General features: G+C 40.5%; 6 protein-coding genes across 6 annotated transcripts; 3 read left to right on the top strand and 3 right to left on the bottom strand.

Moving 5' to 3' along the window:
- Nucleotides 1-902: 902 nt before the first annotated feature.
- Nucleotides 903-1,106, top strand: K444DRAFT_537752 (uncharacterized protein; the record flags this gene model as incomplete). The annotated part of the gene is made up of 1 exon (XM_024875489.1): nt 903-1,106. A coding segment is annotated over one exon (204 nt), but the record flags the coding sequence as incomplete, so codon positions are not given.
- A 5,422-nt stretch (nt 1,107-6,528) lies between these two features.
- Nucleotides 6,529-7,158, bottom strand: K444DRAFT_617204 (uncharacterized protein). Its single transcript, XM_024881074.1, has 2 exons — nt 6,740-7,158; nt 6,529-6,692 (listed from the first exon to the last, which is right to left on the bottom strand). The coding sequence occupies exon 1, from the start codon at nt 6,914-6,916 to the stop codon at nt 6,755-6,757; it is 162 nt and encodes a 53-aa protein (XP_024732406.1). The 5' UTR covers nt 6,917-7,158; the 3' UTR covers nt 6,529-6,692; nt 6,740-6,754.
- A 2,240-nt stretch (nt 7,159-9,398) lies between these two features.
- Nucleotides 9,399-11,459, bottom strand: K444DRAFT_617203 (subtilisin-like protein). Its single transcript, XM_024881073.1, has 4 exons — nt 11,046-11,459; nt 10,936-10,983; nt 10,531-10,881; nt 9,399-10,480 (listed from the first exon to the last, which is right to left on the bottom strand). The coding sequence occupies exons 1-4, from the start codon at nt 11,364-11,366 to the stop codon at nt 9,899-9,901; spliced, it is 1,302 nt and encodes a 433-aa protein (XP_024732405.1). The 5' UTR covers nt 11,367-11,459; the 3' UTR covers nt 9,399-9,898.
- Nucleotides 11,460-11,613: 154 nt separating this feature from the next.
- Nucleotides 11,614-13,855, top strand: K444DRAFT_89729 (uncharacterized protein). Its single transcript, XM_024888788.1, has 6 exons — nt 11,614-12,410; nt 12,472-12,656; nt 12,710-13,302; nt 13,359-13,448; nt 13,509-13,677; nt 13,737-13,855. Exons 1-6 carry the CDS (start codon nt 12,052-12,054, stop codon nt 13,739-13,741), a joined length of 1,401 nt encoding a protein of 466 aa, XP_024732404.1. The 5' UTR covers nt 11,614-12,051; the 3' UTR covers nt 13,742-13,855.
- A 335-nt stretch (nt 13,856-14,190) lies between these two features.
- On the top strand, nt 14,191-15,347 carry K444DRAFT_666723 (uncharacterized protein). Its single transcript, XM_024887214.1, has 2 exons — nt 14,191-14,687; nt 14,827-15,347. Exons 1-2 carry the CDS (start codon nt 14,531-14,533, stop codon nt 15,240-15,242), a joined length of 573 nt encoding a protein of 190 aa, XP_024732403.1. The 5' UTR covers nt 14,191-14,530; the 3' UTR covers nt 15,243-15,347.
- Nucleotides 15,348-15,545: 198 nt separating this feature from the next.
- K444DRAFT_666722 (uncharacterized protein) lies at nt 15,546-16,863 on the bottom strand (the record flags this gene model as incomplete). Its single annotated transcript, XM_024887213.1, has 3 exons — nt 16,600-16,863; nt 15,730-16,474; nt 15,546-15,667 (listed from the first exon to the last, which is right to left on the bottom strand). The coding sequence occupies exons 1-3, from the start codon at nt 16,780-16,782 to the stop codon at nt 15,546-15,548; spliced, it is 1,050 nt and encodes a 349-aa protein (XP_024732402.1). The 5' UTR covers nt 16,783-16,863.
- Nucleotides 16,864-17,307: the final 444 nt, after the last annotated feature.

Below are 17,307 nucleotides of genomic sequence, written 5' to 3'. Positions count from 1 at the left end.
TTTTTATACTAATTTTATTACCTATTTCCTACCTATTCCCTACTTACTTTATATATCCTACTATTTCTTTATTACTTATATCTTGGCTAATTACTATCTAGTCTTAAATCTATTATTTTAGATATTATTTCTATAAAGTAATCTTAAGCCTTAGATAAGATAATAATAAAGCTAACTAATATATTAGAAAATACTCGTTTCCCGAACTAATACCTGTATATTTCTCTCGCTATTCCTGTATTATAAATTCTGTTTCTCGGGAAAATTAGTATTTTTAATTATTACTAATCTCGAGTAATAATCTTCTTTTCCTTAAATACCGGAACTACTTACTTTAGCTTAGTACCTGCTTTATATTTTAGTACTATTACTATGTATTTATTGAGTTATTACCTTATTATATTTGTTTCTTAATTCTTAATACCTGCTACTTATTAAGCTTAATTAATTTCTTCTTTTCTATTATTTTATATGCCTTAACCTTGTGATTTATACTATATAAGAGAACTTGGAGATATAAATCTACTAAGCTAATATAACTAATAAAGTACCTATAATACCGGATATCTTACTATAAGTCTATATTTATTAAATATACTAAATACTTACGAGAATTACTATAACCGTAAGCTAGTTATAATTACCTTAACCTAGTACTCTAATACCTACCAAAAACCATATAATAAGTAGTAGTAAAAGTAGCTATAGTGGCTGCCTCTAGCTAAGGAGAAAATGTATTTGATTTTAGATAACCTATAAAACAGGAGTCTTTATCTTATATACTGCCTGTATTTATATCTAGCTAGCTATAGTTAGAGCCGCCTAAGCCAGTTCCTCTATATATTAATACTAAATAATTCTACTGAATTCTAAAATATTATATAGTAAGATAATAATTAGAAGAGGCTTTTTATTTAATATTAAAAGAAAGAAAACCGTACCTATATAAAAGCAGGCATAATTATATAATAAGAAGATCCAGGGGCCCGGATAGCAGATTTCTAATAGCTACTAAAGTAAAGGCAAAAGAAGATAGTAGAGAGGAAAAAAATGAATCTCAGGAAATACTAAAGGAAATATTAAGTATTATTACTAGTATGAAATAAAAAGCCAATACTAATATTTCGGGACCTAGTAAGAGAATAAGAGAAACTCCTCCCTCTCTTCCCTAGATAATAGGCAGGGAGTAAGAATAATTAATTAGTTAAAAGGTAGTTTTTTAAGTTATCTTAATTCGCTTTTTCTTTCTTATAGATTTTAAATATTATTTAAATAAAGCTATTATAATTATATAATTAATCTATTTAATTTTTAATAAATAGAGACTAGATAATAAGTAAAGATATTGCTTAGTATTAGAGTAATAAGATAGAGTTTTAGAGATGAAAATTTCGAGCCAAAAATAACTTGGAATTTAGTTATTAATTCCTAAAGATGTTTTAAATTAGTCTAAATATAGTTTATAATATAAGCTTTATATTATTTTCTTATTTTTATATAATTTATTACTTAGTTATACTCGAAAATTAATAGTATAAAATCTATTCTTGTCTATATTAAATAATACTATTTTGCGAATACGCAAAAAGTAATAGTAAGAGAAAGGAAAATAATATAGAATTATGATTTATAAGTTAATAATTCTAATAGTTTTAATATCTTTAGTATAAGGGCAAAAATTAAAATAGCTAAGAGGAATTATATAGCGACTTTTATACGGAGGGTATAAAAGAGTTATATATAAAGAGTATTTATTATTAGATTAATTTCTGCTAGTATAGTGTGGCTATTTATAGTTTATATTCTTGGGGCCCGGGAATATTAAGTATATTTAAAGCAAGGCTAGTTATACTCTTAATAATAAAGGATATATTAGGAAGATAATAGTAATAACTATTAATATAAAACTGCGGTTTTATTAGAAAAGTTATAAAGCTTAATATAGGTATTTAAATATAATACTAATAAATACCGGGCTAGAAAGTAATAGGAAATAAATCACGCTAGATATTTTCCTTCTTATTCTTAACTAAAGAATAATACGGGAAATAATTATTTTATGAATTAAGTAGTTTAATTATCTGAGTATTAAATCCGCATAAAGTTACTTAAATAATTATCTTAAGAAAAAGAAGTTATATTTTCGTAAAAGTAAACTTTAGGAAAAGAAATAGAAAAAGAATTATAAAGAGCTTTTCCTTTCGTGATTTCCTTAATACTAAGTTAATAGATACTTCGGGTAATTAGATAGCTCAAGTAGCTTATATAATGCCTCTAATAGCGCTTTTTATATACGAGTTAATATCTTTAGATATTTATTATTAGATATGTCTTTATATATAATTTCCTTTATTACTATACTATTACGCCTTTATACCTATTCTCTATATAGCCAAGAATCGGGATTACCTATTCTATACTAGTTCCTAAACTTGGGTAATTAGCTAGAATTCCTCCCGTCTATATAAAATAATAAATCTATCTCTAGAATTAGCTAAGGTATTTTTATATTCTAATTATTATTCTTTTTACTTAAAGGCCTCTCGCTATTCTTCCTTCTTATAATAGTTATATAGCGGGCTATTATAATAGGGCCTACTAATAATCCGGTAACGGGCTAAAATAATTAAAGCAGGCTAGTTTTTTAGATACTAGAAGCGCTATTATATGTAATTTAGGCTAAAAGAGGCTCGCTTATTAATCGAGATTTAGAGGCGGCTTATATTTAGTAATTCTTTCTTTCTACTATTATCCGAGTCCCTATAGCGAGTATAGAAAAGATTTATCTTTAACTAGTATAACCTCCCGCACTAACTTATACTTGGGATATAAAGATCTATACCTGGACTTTAACTTCTTTACTAAATAGACTCCTCTAGTAGCGGGCCCATAATACCGAGACACAAATAAAAAAGCAAGTAATTACTAGTATAGTCCCGGAAATACTATAAAACAATTTATTTTTATGATTTCTTTATTAGACTTTTTCTAAATAATTTATCTAAACCGGGTTATAGCTATTCGGAGTTTAAGGCTATAAAAGTTATATTATTACTAATTTACAAATTGGGGTTATTTACTAAGAAAAATATTAGGGAAGGTGAGATAATTATTAAGTTAATAGAAAGGAAAGTTATAGCTAAGAAAGTAGATACTCTAGAGAAGTATTACTAGGGAATTAGTATTAAGGAATATTTCCTATTTATAATTAATAAATATAATATTATTAACTATATTTATAAGTCTAATACTACCTGCTTTACTAATTATAGCTATAAGCCAAATATAGTAGTAGAGATAATTAAGTTAAGGGAAAAGAATAATATTTCTTACTTTTCGCGGCATATAATTAAAAAAAGTATATTTTTCTATATTATTATTAGGACTTATAAATAACTTTTAAAGGCAAGGAACTTACTCTAAGTTATAACTTTAATCTCGAGATTAGAAGCCGCTATTATAACTTTTATAATTATAATATATTAGTTTATTAGGGTTTTATTAACTAGAATAGCGAGCGAGAATCTTATTAATATTCGTATAATAATTATAGTTATTAAAAGCTTAATATAATACTATGGCAGAAAAAGAAAAGATAACGGGAACGTAATTAGAAAATAAAATAGTAAATATAGCTTATTAATATAGTAATAAAATATATATTTTTAACCTAAAAAGAATTAAGTATTATAACCTAAGCCTAAAACTCCTATATAAAATTATAAGATAAAAAAATTTAAAAAGGCTCTAACCTAGTTATCTAGAACTAGTTCTCGGGATATTAGATACGGGAGTAGTAGAGGTGGCTCTTAATATAAAGGAGGAAGTATTTTCTGGGATAGAGCTTATAGGAAAAGGCTAAGAATATTAGTCTTAACTTCTTTACTTTCCTTAAATAATAATTCCCCAGAACTATCCGGTTTAAGTCTCTCTAAAGTAAATATATAAGTATGGTATATGAACTTATAAATAGCCTAAATAAATTCCTCTTATAGCTTCTTAACTTCTAGCTCTAAATAGGCATGTGTATTTACTAAGTTCACGTAATAAATACCTTAGTAGTATTTAATTAGGGATTTAATTAAGTTAGATATTAGCTTAAATATAATCTCGTACCATAATACTATATCTATAAATATAGTATATACTTTAATATAAATAAGCTAGAAAGCCTATATTAAAGGAATTAAGTTCTTGAGTTTAGTATCCGGAGCTTTAGGAAATATAATAGAGGTCAAGGTCTATATTATAGTTAAAGATAATAGCGTTTTAGTTAGATAACTTTAGTATTATTATATATTATTATTATAATAGAGCTTGGTTATGCGGTTTAGTATTAATATTAACTAATACTTTACCTTAGAATCCAGAATAATAAATAGAAGCCCTGGGCGCGAAAGTAGTAGTAGAAGCTAGTAATAGAAAACGCACCGGGATATATATCTTCTTACTTCCTATAATGGCTTCTAGAATTACAGTTAAATACTATTTAGGACTAGAATAAGCCTCCAAAATACCTTTAATACATGCAAGTTTTCTGACTTATTTATTAGTAAGAGTTTTGAGTTTTATTTGACTTTGCTATTTTATGACATTTGTTTTTAACACGCGAGTATCCTGAGTATTATTCATACGCATTAACATTATAATAATATCCAGGAAGAGGTACGGGCTATTAATTCGAGTTAACTACAAATTTTTCTTTTCTCTAGTATCTTATTAGATTATATAAACATAAGGCAGTTTGTATTAGTTAGCGAGAGCGAGATGTTATTTAGGGATGCGTTCGTATTATTACTATCCCCGCCCCCTTAAATAAATTAAGCAAATATTGAAATCTCGGGAGTATTCCGGTATAGGGCCAAATCCGAGCTAGCCAGCATTCACATGCTAGACTAGGAATGTTTCATGCGGGACATTAGGGGAGTGTTCCATATCCGACAGGCGAGATGCAAAACGCAGCTAATAGCGAGGGGAGACCAGGAAGTCGTATAGGATACTAGTGGAAAATATTTGTTCTGCCTATTTACTACCCTTTCACTACCCTTTCACTACCCTTTCACTACCCTTTCACTACCCTTCCACTACTCTTTTACTCTCCTTTTACTACCCCTTTACCGTCCCTTTACTACCCCTTACTACCCCTTTATTTTCTGGCGCAAATTTATTCTCTAATACTAAAAGGCAAGCGGCTTATTCCGGATTGCAAGAAACTTATTATAATCGCTCATAATATTAAAAGCCAAAAGATATGGCTCGAGGTTTACAAGGGCCTCCTCTGGCCTCGTTTTCTCCGCACTTTCCGTTAAATCACTACGACATCCGAACGGTAATAGAAAAGAGGATATACTATCTATAAAACCGCCTTATCTAAAGGCCACTACTTCTTTATTCTTTTCATATTCTATATATTAGAGAGAACATGTACGGAGAAGTCAGTTACCGAATTCCTCGAAACAATTAAAGAATATAATAAGAGCTATTAATTCAACTTGGACTATAGGACTATTATTACCTTCCGGAATTGGGTAATATTAGAAAAGGGGAAAGTGCCAGGTTTTATTGAATTTACAGACATGTTTCTAGATCCAGACATAATACTTATTAAGCGAATGCTTTCTCGGAAAGGGCTTTAGGAAACTAATAATTAGACAAATATTATAAGTATCTTATTTCCAGATTATATAATCCTATTCCATTAATTACTTTTGAGGATAGCTAAGCATTAAACAGATCTACCTTTCACCGAGCCATGCGCGGCCTTTAACGAGTAATAATTAGTATATAAGCAAGGGCAAGGTATTAAAGAAGTAAACGTAGAGGGTAGGGATACTATAAAGTTTTTAATTCCGAGACTAAGCATTAGAGCAGGCGCGACATACGGCGAGCAAGAGGCTATGGGTACTATGGGGGAAGAGGATATAGCTCCGAATATAGTAACTAAGAATAAGTATAATTACGCAGGCGGCTTTTCAAACTACCCCGAGTCTACTAAAGACCTAACCGCACCTCCGAATCCTATTAGCTTTAATACTCTAATAAATACTATAATAAACTTTATATAGGGGAATTGGCAGGATAAGGACTGGGAATATAGAAAGTTATATTTTACCTAGGAAATCCTTTTTCTTTTTCTACTTTTAGGAACTATAAATACAAAGTTTATTCTGATTTTACTACTTCCCATATCTGCTACCTTTTGTCTTAGCTCTAGTATGTCCGGAAGATTTATTATTAGCCACGGTTCAATTACTTATTTAATTACTTTAGGGGTCACAAACTCAAATATAATTATATCTCCTTTCTCTATTCCGAAATTTAGTTAAGTATCGAAAATTAATCTGCGAGATATATTAGAATAAAGAACTATAATAGTAATAGGAACCTTATAAGCCGCCATTAGCATATGTTTCTTTCTTCCTTCGGCAGCCTGCTATAAGGAGGGCAGATTTAATACCTTTATACAAGTACCTTTTCCCTTTAGTAAAAGGTAACGCATATTAATGCGAATTACTCTAGTATAATATTCGCGATCCCTTAGCTATTAGAAAGACTAATAAAGCCTGCCGGCCGGCCTCAGGTCTACCGCTCCTAAAGAACGAGATATGGCCCGGGTACGCTATGTATTTTAACTAGTATACTAGAACGCAAATTTCGCCGTCGAAAAAGGATTATATAATGGGTATAATTCTCTGGAAGAGATTAGATAGATATTTATAGAATATTTGGTTCTGCCTACCGAATTAAGGACGTACTATTTACAAAAGTCCAGGCCATATTCCGTAAAAAATACGAAGTTCCTCTTCTCCATCTCCAAGATACTATCCCCGACTACTGAGTCTTTTAATTCGGAGTAGCCGGGGCCTCCTTTAAACAGACATTTCGCGACCTCTAGCTCGAATACGGTCAATGCCATATAAAGCTATGGTATGTCATTAGATGAAAATGCAGCGGTGGTCGAAAGAGATGGAAGGTCGGCTGTGTTCTAGCGGGGAATCCAGCTTTATCCCACGTGATGCGGCTGCAGATTACGAGGGGTTGAGGCTGTGTTCCCGATAGTGGCGTGGTGGTGGCGAAGACCGGCGCAGGGCTCCAGCAGAAATGGGAAAACCGGAAGTGAAATAGAGAGCTTTCTTCGGTCGCAAAGTAGTATTGTTCGTACTTGTATTACTAGAGTCCAATATCTTCCTCTTGATCAAAGATAACAGCTTTTTGGCTCTAGAATTTGGGCACCGTTGCAGATGGCCCAAGCTTCTAAATTTGCCGCTTGACTCACATGCTGCTTGATCCGCGCACCTCGGATAAAAGCAAATAAGGCAAGTGGCTTTCTCCGTAACTCGAAAATACTAAACCAGTACACAGAGTTTTAAACTTGAAATCTGAGAAATGTACGGCAGGCACATATATATTCTTTAAATATGTTCGGCACTAAGCGAGGGTAGGCTTTATCGACTCAAGTAGAAGCGCCAGGCTCGGCAACGATTGGCGTTTTGCACTATCGATAACAATCGATGCCACAATCGTAAGGTATCGATTGTATCGATAGTGCAATCGATTATTTAGCGAGCTAATCCCTACATACGTATGATTTTACCCCTTTTCTAATGCCAGAAGATCCAGGAGTTTAGTAGAGTACTATACTATATATAATAAAGGTAAGGCTCTCTCTTATTTACTTATTTAAAGAAAGTATCTAGAACTCTGCTCCTTTTCTAGTACTTAAGGTACTCCTGCATCTTGTCTGGCTTCAAGCTGCCCCCTATTCTAGGTAGCTTACCGTACGATAAGCCCCTGAAAAGACTCCCTCTGGCCTATCGCTCATTAGTACTATTGAGATGATATTAATAGCTATTCCTGTATCCGGTAAGATATAGTCTATACTAGTAAGGGGGTCTATTACGATTTACCCTACCAAAAATCGGCCGCACTCACATATTACTGCCCCTCCTTCCTTTTCTCTCAGTATTTACTCTCTCTTTAATTCTTCTCTCTCTCTATATATATAAAAGTATAAAAGTAAAAGGGGGGATTAGGGGATATTAAATTTAAGTAGTTAAAAGCCTTGGTTCTCATTATTAAAGGCAGGGAAAGGCCCCTTAATATAGTACAAATCCACTAGTCTCCCACTAGCCCTCCCATACGCTGGCTGCCTTGGGCCCATAAGCTTGGCAACTTTTAATGGGGGAGGGGTTAAGAGGGCGAGTATATAAAAGTAAAAAGCAATAAGTGGAGAGAGAAAGTGAGAAGTGAGCTTCGAGGCTTGTGGTCGCGAGGAAAAGGGAGCCCTATAATTATAGGCTGCTTATCGCTAAATTTTAGGGCTACGATCGCTAAATTATAGGCTATAGGTACTAAAAATTTAGTGCTTAGCTTTCGTGGGGTGCGGGGTAATAATCGTTTAGTAATCGATTACCAATCGATTACAATTGATAGCTAATCAATAGTGCACACAATCGATTACTAATCGATTGCTCAGCAATCGTTGCCGAGCCTGATTCTGAAGCGCCGACAAGCTTAAACATTGTCTTCACCTAAAAATAGTCAATTAGGCCGTCTTAGTAAATAATAGACCAGAATTCCGAACCCAGATATGTTTGCCTAGCAGGTACTACTAAAATCCTCCCTGTTCGAACCTTTTCATTTCTGACCTTTCCCATAACTAGGGCATTCGCCCCCTCCGGGTGGGGCTTTGTCCTGGCAAGTTTGGCACTCAACCATCGTTTAATAGAGAGGATACTAATAATAGGTGATTTGCGACTCCAATATCAATAGCGTTCAAGGATATGCGGAGAAAGGTGCCGTCGCTTCAGTGAAGAGAGCCGATTAAGGTGAAAGCCAACTCTCGCTAGAGGGGTGAAGCGTTTAAGTAGGTTTCCCGCGGCATTTGGCTTCGACGGATAACGTCGGTCAATTATCTAATCAATGCTAATTGGCTAGACGGCTGAATCTAGGAGCCTCATATTAGCCGCCCTTGTAGCCTGAAAGCACAGACCCTCTTGCCCCTCTACCCTCTGGCACTGCTATCCTCTGCGTCGTCGATCTGCCTCTATTTAATTCATCTCATTGGCTACGAGCTGTCAGAAGGGGTCAAGATGATTGGTGGTGAAGGATTGGGAGACACGTGTTTGACAGAGCAGTTTTAGACTCCGTTTCGTGGGAAGGCTATGATCGTTTGGCCTCGGGGCAGACCAGGCTCCACCTAGAACCTGAAGGAGCTAAAATTCATGACCGTAAGTCAGTTCCCTCAGCGAATATTTCGAGCTTCGGAAGCAGACTTAATATTATTATATTTCTAACTTAAGAAGAGAGTTGTCTGAACTATAAGAGGTCTATATTAAAAAGTTCTTTAGAAAGCTATTGCACTTCTCATTTCTAAATTGAGTCTTGATAATATCATATAACTGGACTGTTCCATTGCCTCTACGAGTTTAGGGTTGAGAATGCTGTTTAAAGATGATCTTAAGATTCTGATCTAGATATTCTACTTCTGACTTCCTTCCCTAAGCCATTTCTTCGGTCCTTCTCGTACAACGAGCAAGGTCTATGCAGTCCTTCGAAGTACAGAATGATTCACGGTTTCCGGTTGCTCGAACCATGGGTCTGCATCATCCCACGTGAAAACTCCTACCGATCGGGGGTGTATGAACAATGTGCTTAGCGTACGGCTTGAACGAAACTTCTAGAGTGTTGATTCCAAGGCCAGCTCCTCGTCAGCATCATTCTCTGCAGGGTTAGCAAGACAATGACGCGCGACCTCTCCCGGTAGATCATAGTCATTTGCTTGACTTGATGGTTGCGCTCATGGATATATTTCTTGGTAGATAAAGACCGTAGCATTCCCCTTGGATGATGTAAGACATCCCAAATTGTTGCCTCCACAATAAATTCCGGAATTGTATCAGAGATGTAATAAAGCTTCCGATATAGTTTGCCAAGCCCGCTCCCTGGCATCTTCATCATCGCGGTAGCGACGGGGTAGAAGGAGCCACGGAGCTATGCAATCATAGCCGTTCGCTCTTCTAGACATTAGTTGGAATAAAGCAGTCATGCCATCCTTGGTTCGCACTCTCTCGAGGGCATCAGGGTGTATTTTCTTAGAAGCATCTCCCTGTCGCACGAAGTCTAGCAGTAATGCGGCGACCCCAGCGGCAATGGCCGCGGAAACAGACGTACCATCAGAGCGGCGTTTCCCCGCACTTACTCCCTCTCCGAGGATGGCGAAATTCTCGGCAAAAGGGCTGGGCGGTGGATTGAACTTTGAAACATTGAGGTGGCCGTCGGTGGAGAACATGCAGAATACGTTCCGCATCCTGGCTGGATAGGCAATAGGCATATTCTTTCCTGTACCGGCACAAGCAAATACGAGGATGCTTGCGGTTGCCGCCTTGCGCAATATCTTCTCCAAGCGCTCAGTGCGCGTTTCTAGGCCAATCGCGATGCTGATGATGTCGACTTCCTCTCCGATGGCCCATTCAATAGCCTAAAACCTTTAGCAATGAACAATTAATGAGGTCGGGCGGACACCTGTACTCTAGCCATATAATCCGCGGTGTGTTCGTTAGGAGAAGAGCCTGGGGATACAACCGCCACAGAGAGTTCGTCTCTATCATACACTTTCCGGATGAGGTCAAGGGAAACTATGTCAGGGCCACTGCTGTCCACGTTCGAATCTCCTTCCGTGACAAAGTTGCGCCATGTTATTTTCTTTGACTCAAAGTCGTGCGGTAGCACTCCTCCATCGATCACAGCAATCTTCACGGGCGTCGAAGTCTTGGATTCGAGGACCTTGCTCAGAGTGTGGAACCTTTCGAACCATTCGTCCGAGTCGTTTTCCGTAGGCGGACTTATTCGTAGCGTGCTTGTCAGAGAAGCCAGGTCATCCTAGGTCACGTCAGCGAATGTTGCCGTCATGTCGCAGGGAAGTTCGTCTGTCACCTGTTTGAGATCTTGATCGGTGAGGAGAATGTATCTATCGAGGTGTTGCTGTAGTCGTGAGCATGATGATGGAACCCTAAGCAGGGTAAGCTGGGGAAGTGAATATCTACTTTCAACTGCCAGTGGCCTTTGCCGGGATATTCATCAAGTTGCTCTCGCATCGCCCACGGATCGATGTCCTCCGAGTCGATAGAGAACGTGCGAATCGCTCGCATGCCTTTAGAAGCCCACGGGGAAGACGCAGATGGGACCCCCTCTTCGGATTTGCGAGATTCACGCTGGTCACTGTCTTGAGAGTTGGACTCAAGAGCACCTGGGGAAAGAATGATGCCCACAGCACTGGAGTCGGTGACAGAGTCGGTGACATTAGGGGGGGCAGATTTTCTGCCGAATCGAGAGGACCCTGATTTCCGTTTTCCCTTCCCCCACATCTTGAATATCTTAGAAGGCTATTTAAGAATTCCGCCAAGGCGTTGGTAGGAAACGATGGTAGATGATGAAGATGTCAAAGCGGCTGTGCCGAACTGGTTGTCGGGAAGTGGATACCTACCACCTAGCAATTAGGTAATGTGAGAAAGCCTGGCTAGATTCGCTAGCGCAATTTCCTCCCTGCCACGTGCCTACCCCTACATGTTAACCTACCTATAGGTAGACTAAGCTTCCGCCCCCCCTCCGCCCCACCCATCATGCTCAAATACCCAGATCCCACGTTAGTCTGACAGGCCTCGGGATCTACTAGGTAATCCCGTACAGTATGTAATCCCCGCGATGACTAGTAGTATGCTGCCCAAAGCAGGGCGACTGAGGACAGAGGAACATATCAGGGCTTCGTGCGGCCCGAGAATACGATGCGCAACCCGTCGGGCACCTACGACGTCCGCAAAGAGCCAGCCACGGCAGCAAGCTCTAGCATGCCCGGTTGGTTCCCCGACGCCTACTTTGTTTCACACAGCGCCACCACCTGCAGGCTGGTAGCTGGCTCGCAAATGGGATCACTCACTCCTTATCGAATTAATTTTGTGGCTGCCTTCAAATATGCCAACTCAATGCTGCACATGACCTAACAGAGGGGCTGAAAAATGCCTCGTAAACCAACACTCGTTCGGAGGCTGGGCGATGTGGATTGCTCTCGTTGGCACGCACCACTCCAATCTCTTCTTGAATTCCAGGCTCCTTTCTAGTTCAGCGTCCATAGGCTTCACGAGAATTTCTGCCATGGATGCTCTTTGTCGAACGGACGAATTCACTAATAACGACTGGGGATATTTTCACTATCCTAGGACTCCCATAACTCGTCCATCGGATCGTTGTGCCACGCTCTTCCGCGCGAGGAGTAAGGAAGCTGATGAGGGTGATGAGGGTGACGAGAGGCAGGATGGACTTGCTAGGAATACTCCCACGATCTCGATGGATTGGTTGGATGAAAATGCGGAATGGTTTGATCTGGAAAGTCCGGATAAGGTTGTGAGCATTCTGTGCGTATCTTGAAGAATTCTGACGTTTCGTCGCAAAGCTTGGGACTGATATCTAGAATAGCTGGTTCCCCCGCGATTCTAGAGAACTCGATGCACCGTCGCTTCGAAAGATTCCCATCAGCAAAGCCCTGTTCCAGGAGACCGTGAGAAAGTTCCACTTCCATAGGGCCTTGGTCGAATTGCTCAGTAATGGTTTTTCGGCGTTTTCCAGGATCTCATGTACGATCGAAGACCGACCATGCAATGGTAAGTTAGACTTGGATGATCCTGACCGATTGTTGACCTCGTGGGTGAACAAGTCTATACTCTCTGCGTAGAACGCAAGTCGTTTGAGCATACGGCCCTAACTATCACATACTTCCCCAGTACTCAAAAAGTACTCGGCAACAAAACTCAAAAACTCGGCAGCAAGACATATGCCCTGGCACTTGGATTCAACGGTAAAGAGATTGGAGATATATACCAAAACATGAGTGCTGCCCCCGAGCTCATGTTTTCACCTTTCACTTCCATGAAGATCTTCCTTGAGAATGAAAAAAAGAAGCGCGTCGTGGGCTCGGGCCATAACAAAGACAAGACTGAGAACCTCATCGAGGGCCACGGAGAGGTACAGACAGAAACTAATCCGCGAGAGGCCGCAAAAGATACCGACGATCCCCATGAGCTTCTCCAGTCCTACCTCGAGGAACAACATCTGAAGAGTGGACTGATGGCCTGGAAAGCGGAACTCCTTGAGATGAAGAAATTTACTGCGGAACTGGAGGCTATGAGACCGCCCCAATCACAAGAGGCTCATCCCTCCGACTACCTTGACCGGCTGGTGCGTGAGTACGATGTACTGATACAGAATTGTGAACTCGTCCTACAAACTACTTCACTCGCATTTCAAAAGGTACATGGTTCCACTAGCCGTGAATGAGAGCAAACCTAATGCCAGTGGCTCTGCAGGATACCGCCCATCTAGCAAGAGAAGATGCTCGACAGATGAAAACTATCGCTATTCTAACCATGATATTCCTACCGGGGACCTTTATAGCGGTAAGAACGAAGATGCCGCTTTCCTGTTCCTGTTGAACTTTGCTGAAAGTTTCACCTTAGATACTCATGACCATACCAGAGTTTGACTCAATGGGAGATATCAAAGCTGTTCCACGGTGGTCGTGGTACCTGATCCTCTCTCTTCCTCTTACCGCTATTACACTTGGCATTTACGCCATCTATATCTATGCAGATCAAATAAAGGAGGTGTATCGAAAAATAATCAAAGGTAATTAACTATAATTATTTATACTCGCATTTTAAAATAATTTTAATTTAGAAAAGTAGTTTAATATTATAAAGTTACTCAATAAAAGTAAGTAAAGTAGATACCGATCAGACGACTTAAGCTTGCAGCATCCCAATCTGCACTCCGATTGCAGCACGCGGACTGACAAGGTGGCCCCGCCGACGGCTGGTTCGAATCAAGGCGGTGCAATAAAACCACCTTTCAGCAGCCGGGCGACGCTTCGCTAGACGACTCAAGGCGACGCGGCGACGCCCGCGCAAAGGGTACGGCGATGCTCTTGGAAACCAACAGGAGGCGCCAACCTAGCCAAATCTGCCCGAGTAGCTTAAAATGCTTTGCATTCAATCCAGTGGCTTGCATTAGCAGCTTCTGCGATGATTTTCCACTTCACGGCGACGTTCTATCGGGACTTTCTGCAAAAGAAGTCATCAAGGCGACGCTGGGCAAAAAGCAGACTTTGTGAAAAAGTCTTTTGGAGTGATTGAAAGACAGAGCGTCGCCTGGATTACCAGAAATACCTCTTCGCAAGCTCCCTAAAGAGCCCTGTGCTGTTTATGTGGTTTCGGCGACGCACCCCAAACGGCCATGCAAGCCCATCTTCAAGGCGACGCTTGACACTCCCGTCAATTGAACATCGCCTACGATACCCAAGAACATCGCCATGGTCCTCATCACTAGATATACGAGCTTTCCTGCCCCATCGACGAATCTCTTCCTCCATAAAACTTTTCTTCACTCTCACTTTGAAGACCAACCTTACTCCAAACATTCTCCAATTCATTTTCGAGCTTGAAATCTTCACCGCATCCACACCGAAGTAGAGTACACGAAAATGCTGTGTGCCAACCCAACCATGCCGTCTCAGTCAAATCAGCAACCCATCTGGACTCCTCCCGTCATCGCTACAATCGTGTACCGAGTAGTAATGATCATCGTGAGCATAGCCTTCATCTGGAAGAAGTATCGTCGAACTGCACGACGAATTGATGGTAGACCACCCACCCTCCTTCTGCACATCTTCCCGCAGAAATGACTACACTTCCTCTCCATAACAGTTACAACACTTCTCCAACCCCAAGCCTGCTTTCCACCTTCTGCTTTTCAATCGAGACTAACATCTCCCCACAGAAGAACAACTCATCGGCCTCCTCCTCCCAACCTACAACAACCATACACCCCACCGCCCCCCTTCCCCAAACACCCACAACCACACCCGCTCACGAAGAACTTCTCCTTCCCCTCATCCCCTCTATCATCCCCGATCAAATCCACAATCCCAGCATTCTCACCCTCCAACAACCCGCGAAATAATTTCAGCACACCTCGACGACATAATCCAATCCGCACTCGGTCTCTCCGACGATGGCCTCTCTTCTCTCGGTGGTTCGCAATATGGGTCTTCGGTAGATATAGCAGAAGGCTCATCACTTGAGGATATGGGAGTGGATGTTGAGGTTGAGGGTGGAGATGTAGGGCTGAGGCATCGGTCTGCAGATAGTGTGACGGAGCATAGGAAAGTGTTGAGGAGGTGGGACTTAAAGTAAGGACGAGATAATAGAGCGCTGCATATAGTTGTATTGGAAACGGAAAACTTTCCCCGGACAGTCAATCTGGAACATACCTTAGAAATAGAATCACGTGATGTCTCGCACGCTTTCACGGTTCGAGCCAAATGCCCAACCACAGGGAAAGGGGTAAGTTTGAAATGATAGAGCATGATGAATGTGATATTAATCAGCATCAGCAATATCCAACTCTCCAATTTGGATCTATTAAAAGTATGTGTAGCCAAACTGTTCAAGGCACTGATATCATTTTATGAACATGAAGAGCGAGATTAGAGACGCTTATCTCCCAGTCACCTTGCGCTCATACCAGCGTGCTGGCGGGTATACAATAAGAGTCAAGACGCCAGAAAGATAGATGCCGACATCGCCTCCGTAACCGCCGAACTTGGCTGCAATAGGGCCTATTTCCAGTTAGAGAATGTTTGGGGAAACGTGTATAGAGAGAAGCGGAGGTGGGACTTACCAATATACCATGTCTGCGACATGCCTGTCACTCCACCGGCCAAGTATCCTGTCAGCAGCGCCATTACAGCCGCTAGGCCCCAGGGTAATTTATTCGGTACGTCCCAGACCAGGAGGTTGTACCCCTCCTTTCTTCTGAACCACTGATCCTCAACCAGGAGAATGAGCGTGAAAGACACAGTCCAGTAGCCGAGCAAGGACACGAAGTTACTAACGATAGTCGAGAGATGTTGCCGGCCGGCAATAGCGAGAATTGCAATGATGAGTGCGTTGACGAAGGACCAGATGAAACGGGGCACGGCGTGGAAGTAATGGCCCAGAAGCTGCATGCTGAGACCGGAGGAGTAGTTTACTGCGATGTTGTTCCCGAGAACCAAGAAGACGAGCAGGACAAGGCAGAATTTGGAGAATCGCAGTGGGTGGAACGATTCTCGTAGGAGCCCGCCGAGCCCGTGGTCGTTGTATGCTTCTGTCAGGATGGGGTTCACGGAGGAGCTGATAGCTGCGTTTCCAAGGCATACACCAATTACCGTCACGAAAATGGTGGGAATGGAGATACCAGCCAGGGTCAGGAAGAAGATCTTCCACGACTTAGTGTTGGCGGGGTAGTTGCAGTAGTAGTCCGATGCGATAGAGCACCATCCTGAAGCGGACGAGAAGTTAATAGCGAGGAAGCTGAGGAAGGAACCTGTAAATCCTAACCCGGTGTCGAGAGCAGGGATAGAGGGATCCACTTGAGGTGCAACCTCCCCGATTAAGACGAGAGGATAATGACAGTCATTATCCAGGAGTACTTCTTATAAGTGTGAATGAGTGCAAATCCGAAGATGGAGACTACGTAGCCAATTACTGCAATGATGATGCAGCCTACCGCGATGGTCATTGTGTAGTCTGAGACGGCAGAGAGAATTTGTCCGACAACCACGACGTTCACAACTGCGAAACCACCGCCGATTACCACGTTGAGGACGGAGCAGAGCTTTGCGCCATAGAAACCAAAGGAGTAACGGGAGGTTGCAATTGCACGGAGGCCAAGCTGTTTCGGTTTTAGCATTCATCTTGTCAATTGGAATTACTTAGTCTCGATGATGCCTAGAAGGAGTTCCAGATATGTTATTTTAAAATTCGAAAAGAATACAGGTTGCCTCTAGATGAGGATGAACTTTTCCGGTTTCAAGGAAAATTCTAGTTATAGTGTTTAAATACAGGGCCAGTGAAAGGCATTCTAACTACGTAACGCTAGGAAAATCCAAATCTTTTTTACTTGACTGCACGTGATTAGCCAACCCACTTCACCGCGCCGTCTTCCTGTCAATAACGAAGCCGGTCTGTCCCTATTTCACCCCCACCCAATGCTGAAATACTCCTATTTTTAATCTTTTTGCATAGATATTCGGGAAGCGGTGCCGCCCAAGCCGGGCTGGTCAGGCACCCTACTTCTAGTGGGATGCAATATCCACCATTACCGCAGTAAGTGTTCACAGCACATGCTTTACTAGTACCACAATCAGTATTATTATTGCACTCAGCCAAATCGGTATAAAGTTTGTCCTGGAAACAAGTTGGGATATGGTTAATA

The sequence above is a fragment of the Hyaloscypha bicolor genome (assembly GCF_002865645.1).
Source record: "Hyaloscypha bicolor E unplaced genomic scaffold K444scaffold_125, whole genome shotgun sequence".
NCBI classification, from domain to species: domain Eukaryota; kingdom Fungi; phylum Ascomycota; class Leotiomycetes; order Helotiales; family Hyaloscyphaceae; genus Hyaloscypha; species Hyaloscypha bicolor.
Note: the sequence above shows the minus strand (reverse complement) of the source record. Positions and strands in the feature narration are given on the sequence as shown.

Excerpts from the sequence above, each read along its gene's own strand:
- K444DRAFT_617204 (XM_024881074.1), bottom strand. The coding sequence starts at position 6,916 with ATGGCATTGACCGTATTCGAGCTAGAGGTCGCGAAATGTCTGTTTAAA.
- K444DRAFT_617203 (XM_024881073.1), bottom strand. The coding sequence starts at position 11,366 with ATGTGGGGGAAGGGAAAACGGAAATCAGGGTCCTCTCGATTCGGCAGA. Across the intron at positions 10,984-11,045 it reads AAGGCCACTGGCAGTTGAAA|CAACACCTCGATAGATACAT; the intron begins GTAGATATTCAC and ends TCACGACTACAG. Across the intron at positions 10,481-10,530 it reads CCGCGGATTATATGGCTAGA|GCTATTGAATGGGCCATCGG; the intron begins GTACAGGTGTCC and ends TAAAGGTTTTAG.
- K444DRAFT_89729 (XM_024888788.1), top strand. The coding sequence starts at position 12,052 with ATGTGGATTGCTCTCGTTGGCACGCACCACTCCAATCTCTTCTTGAAT. Across the intron at positions 12,657-12,709 it reads CGAAGACCGACCATGCAATG|TCTATACTCTCTGCGTAGAA; the intron begins GTAAGTTAGACT and ends TGGGTGAACAAG. Across the intron at positions 13,303-13,358 it reads CTTCACTCGCATTTCAAAAG|GATACCGCCCATCTAGCAAG; the intron begins GTACATGGTTCC and ends GTGGCTCTGCAG.
- K444DRAFT_666723 (XM_024887214.1), top strand. The coding sequence starts at position 14,531 with ATGCTGTGTGCCAACCCAACCATGCCGTCTCAGTCAAATCAGCAACCC. Across the intron at positions 14,688-14,826 it reads AACTGCACGACGAATTGATG|AAGAACAACTCATCGGCCTC; the intron begins GTAGACCACCCA and ends ATCTCCCCACAG.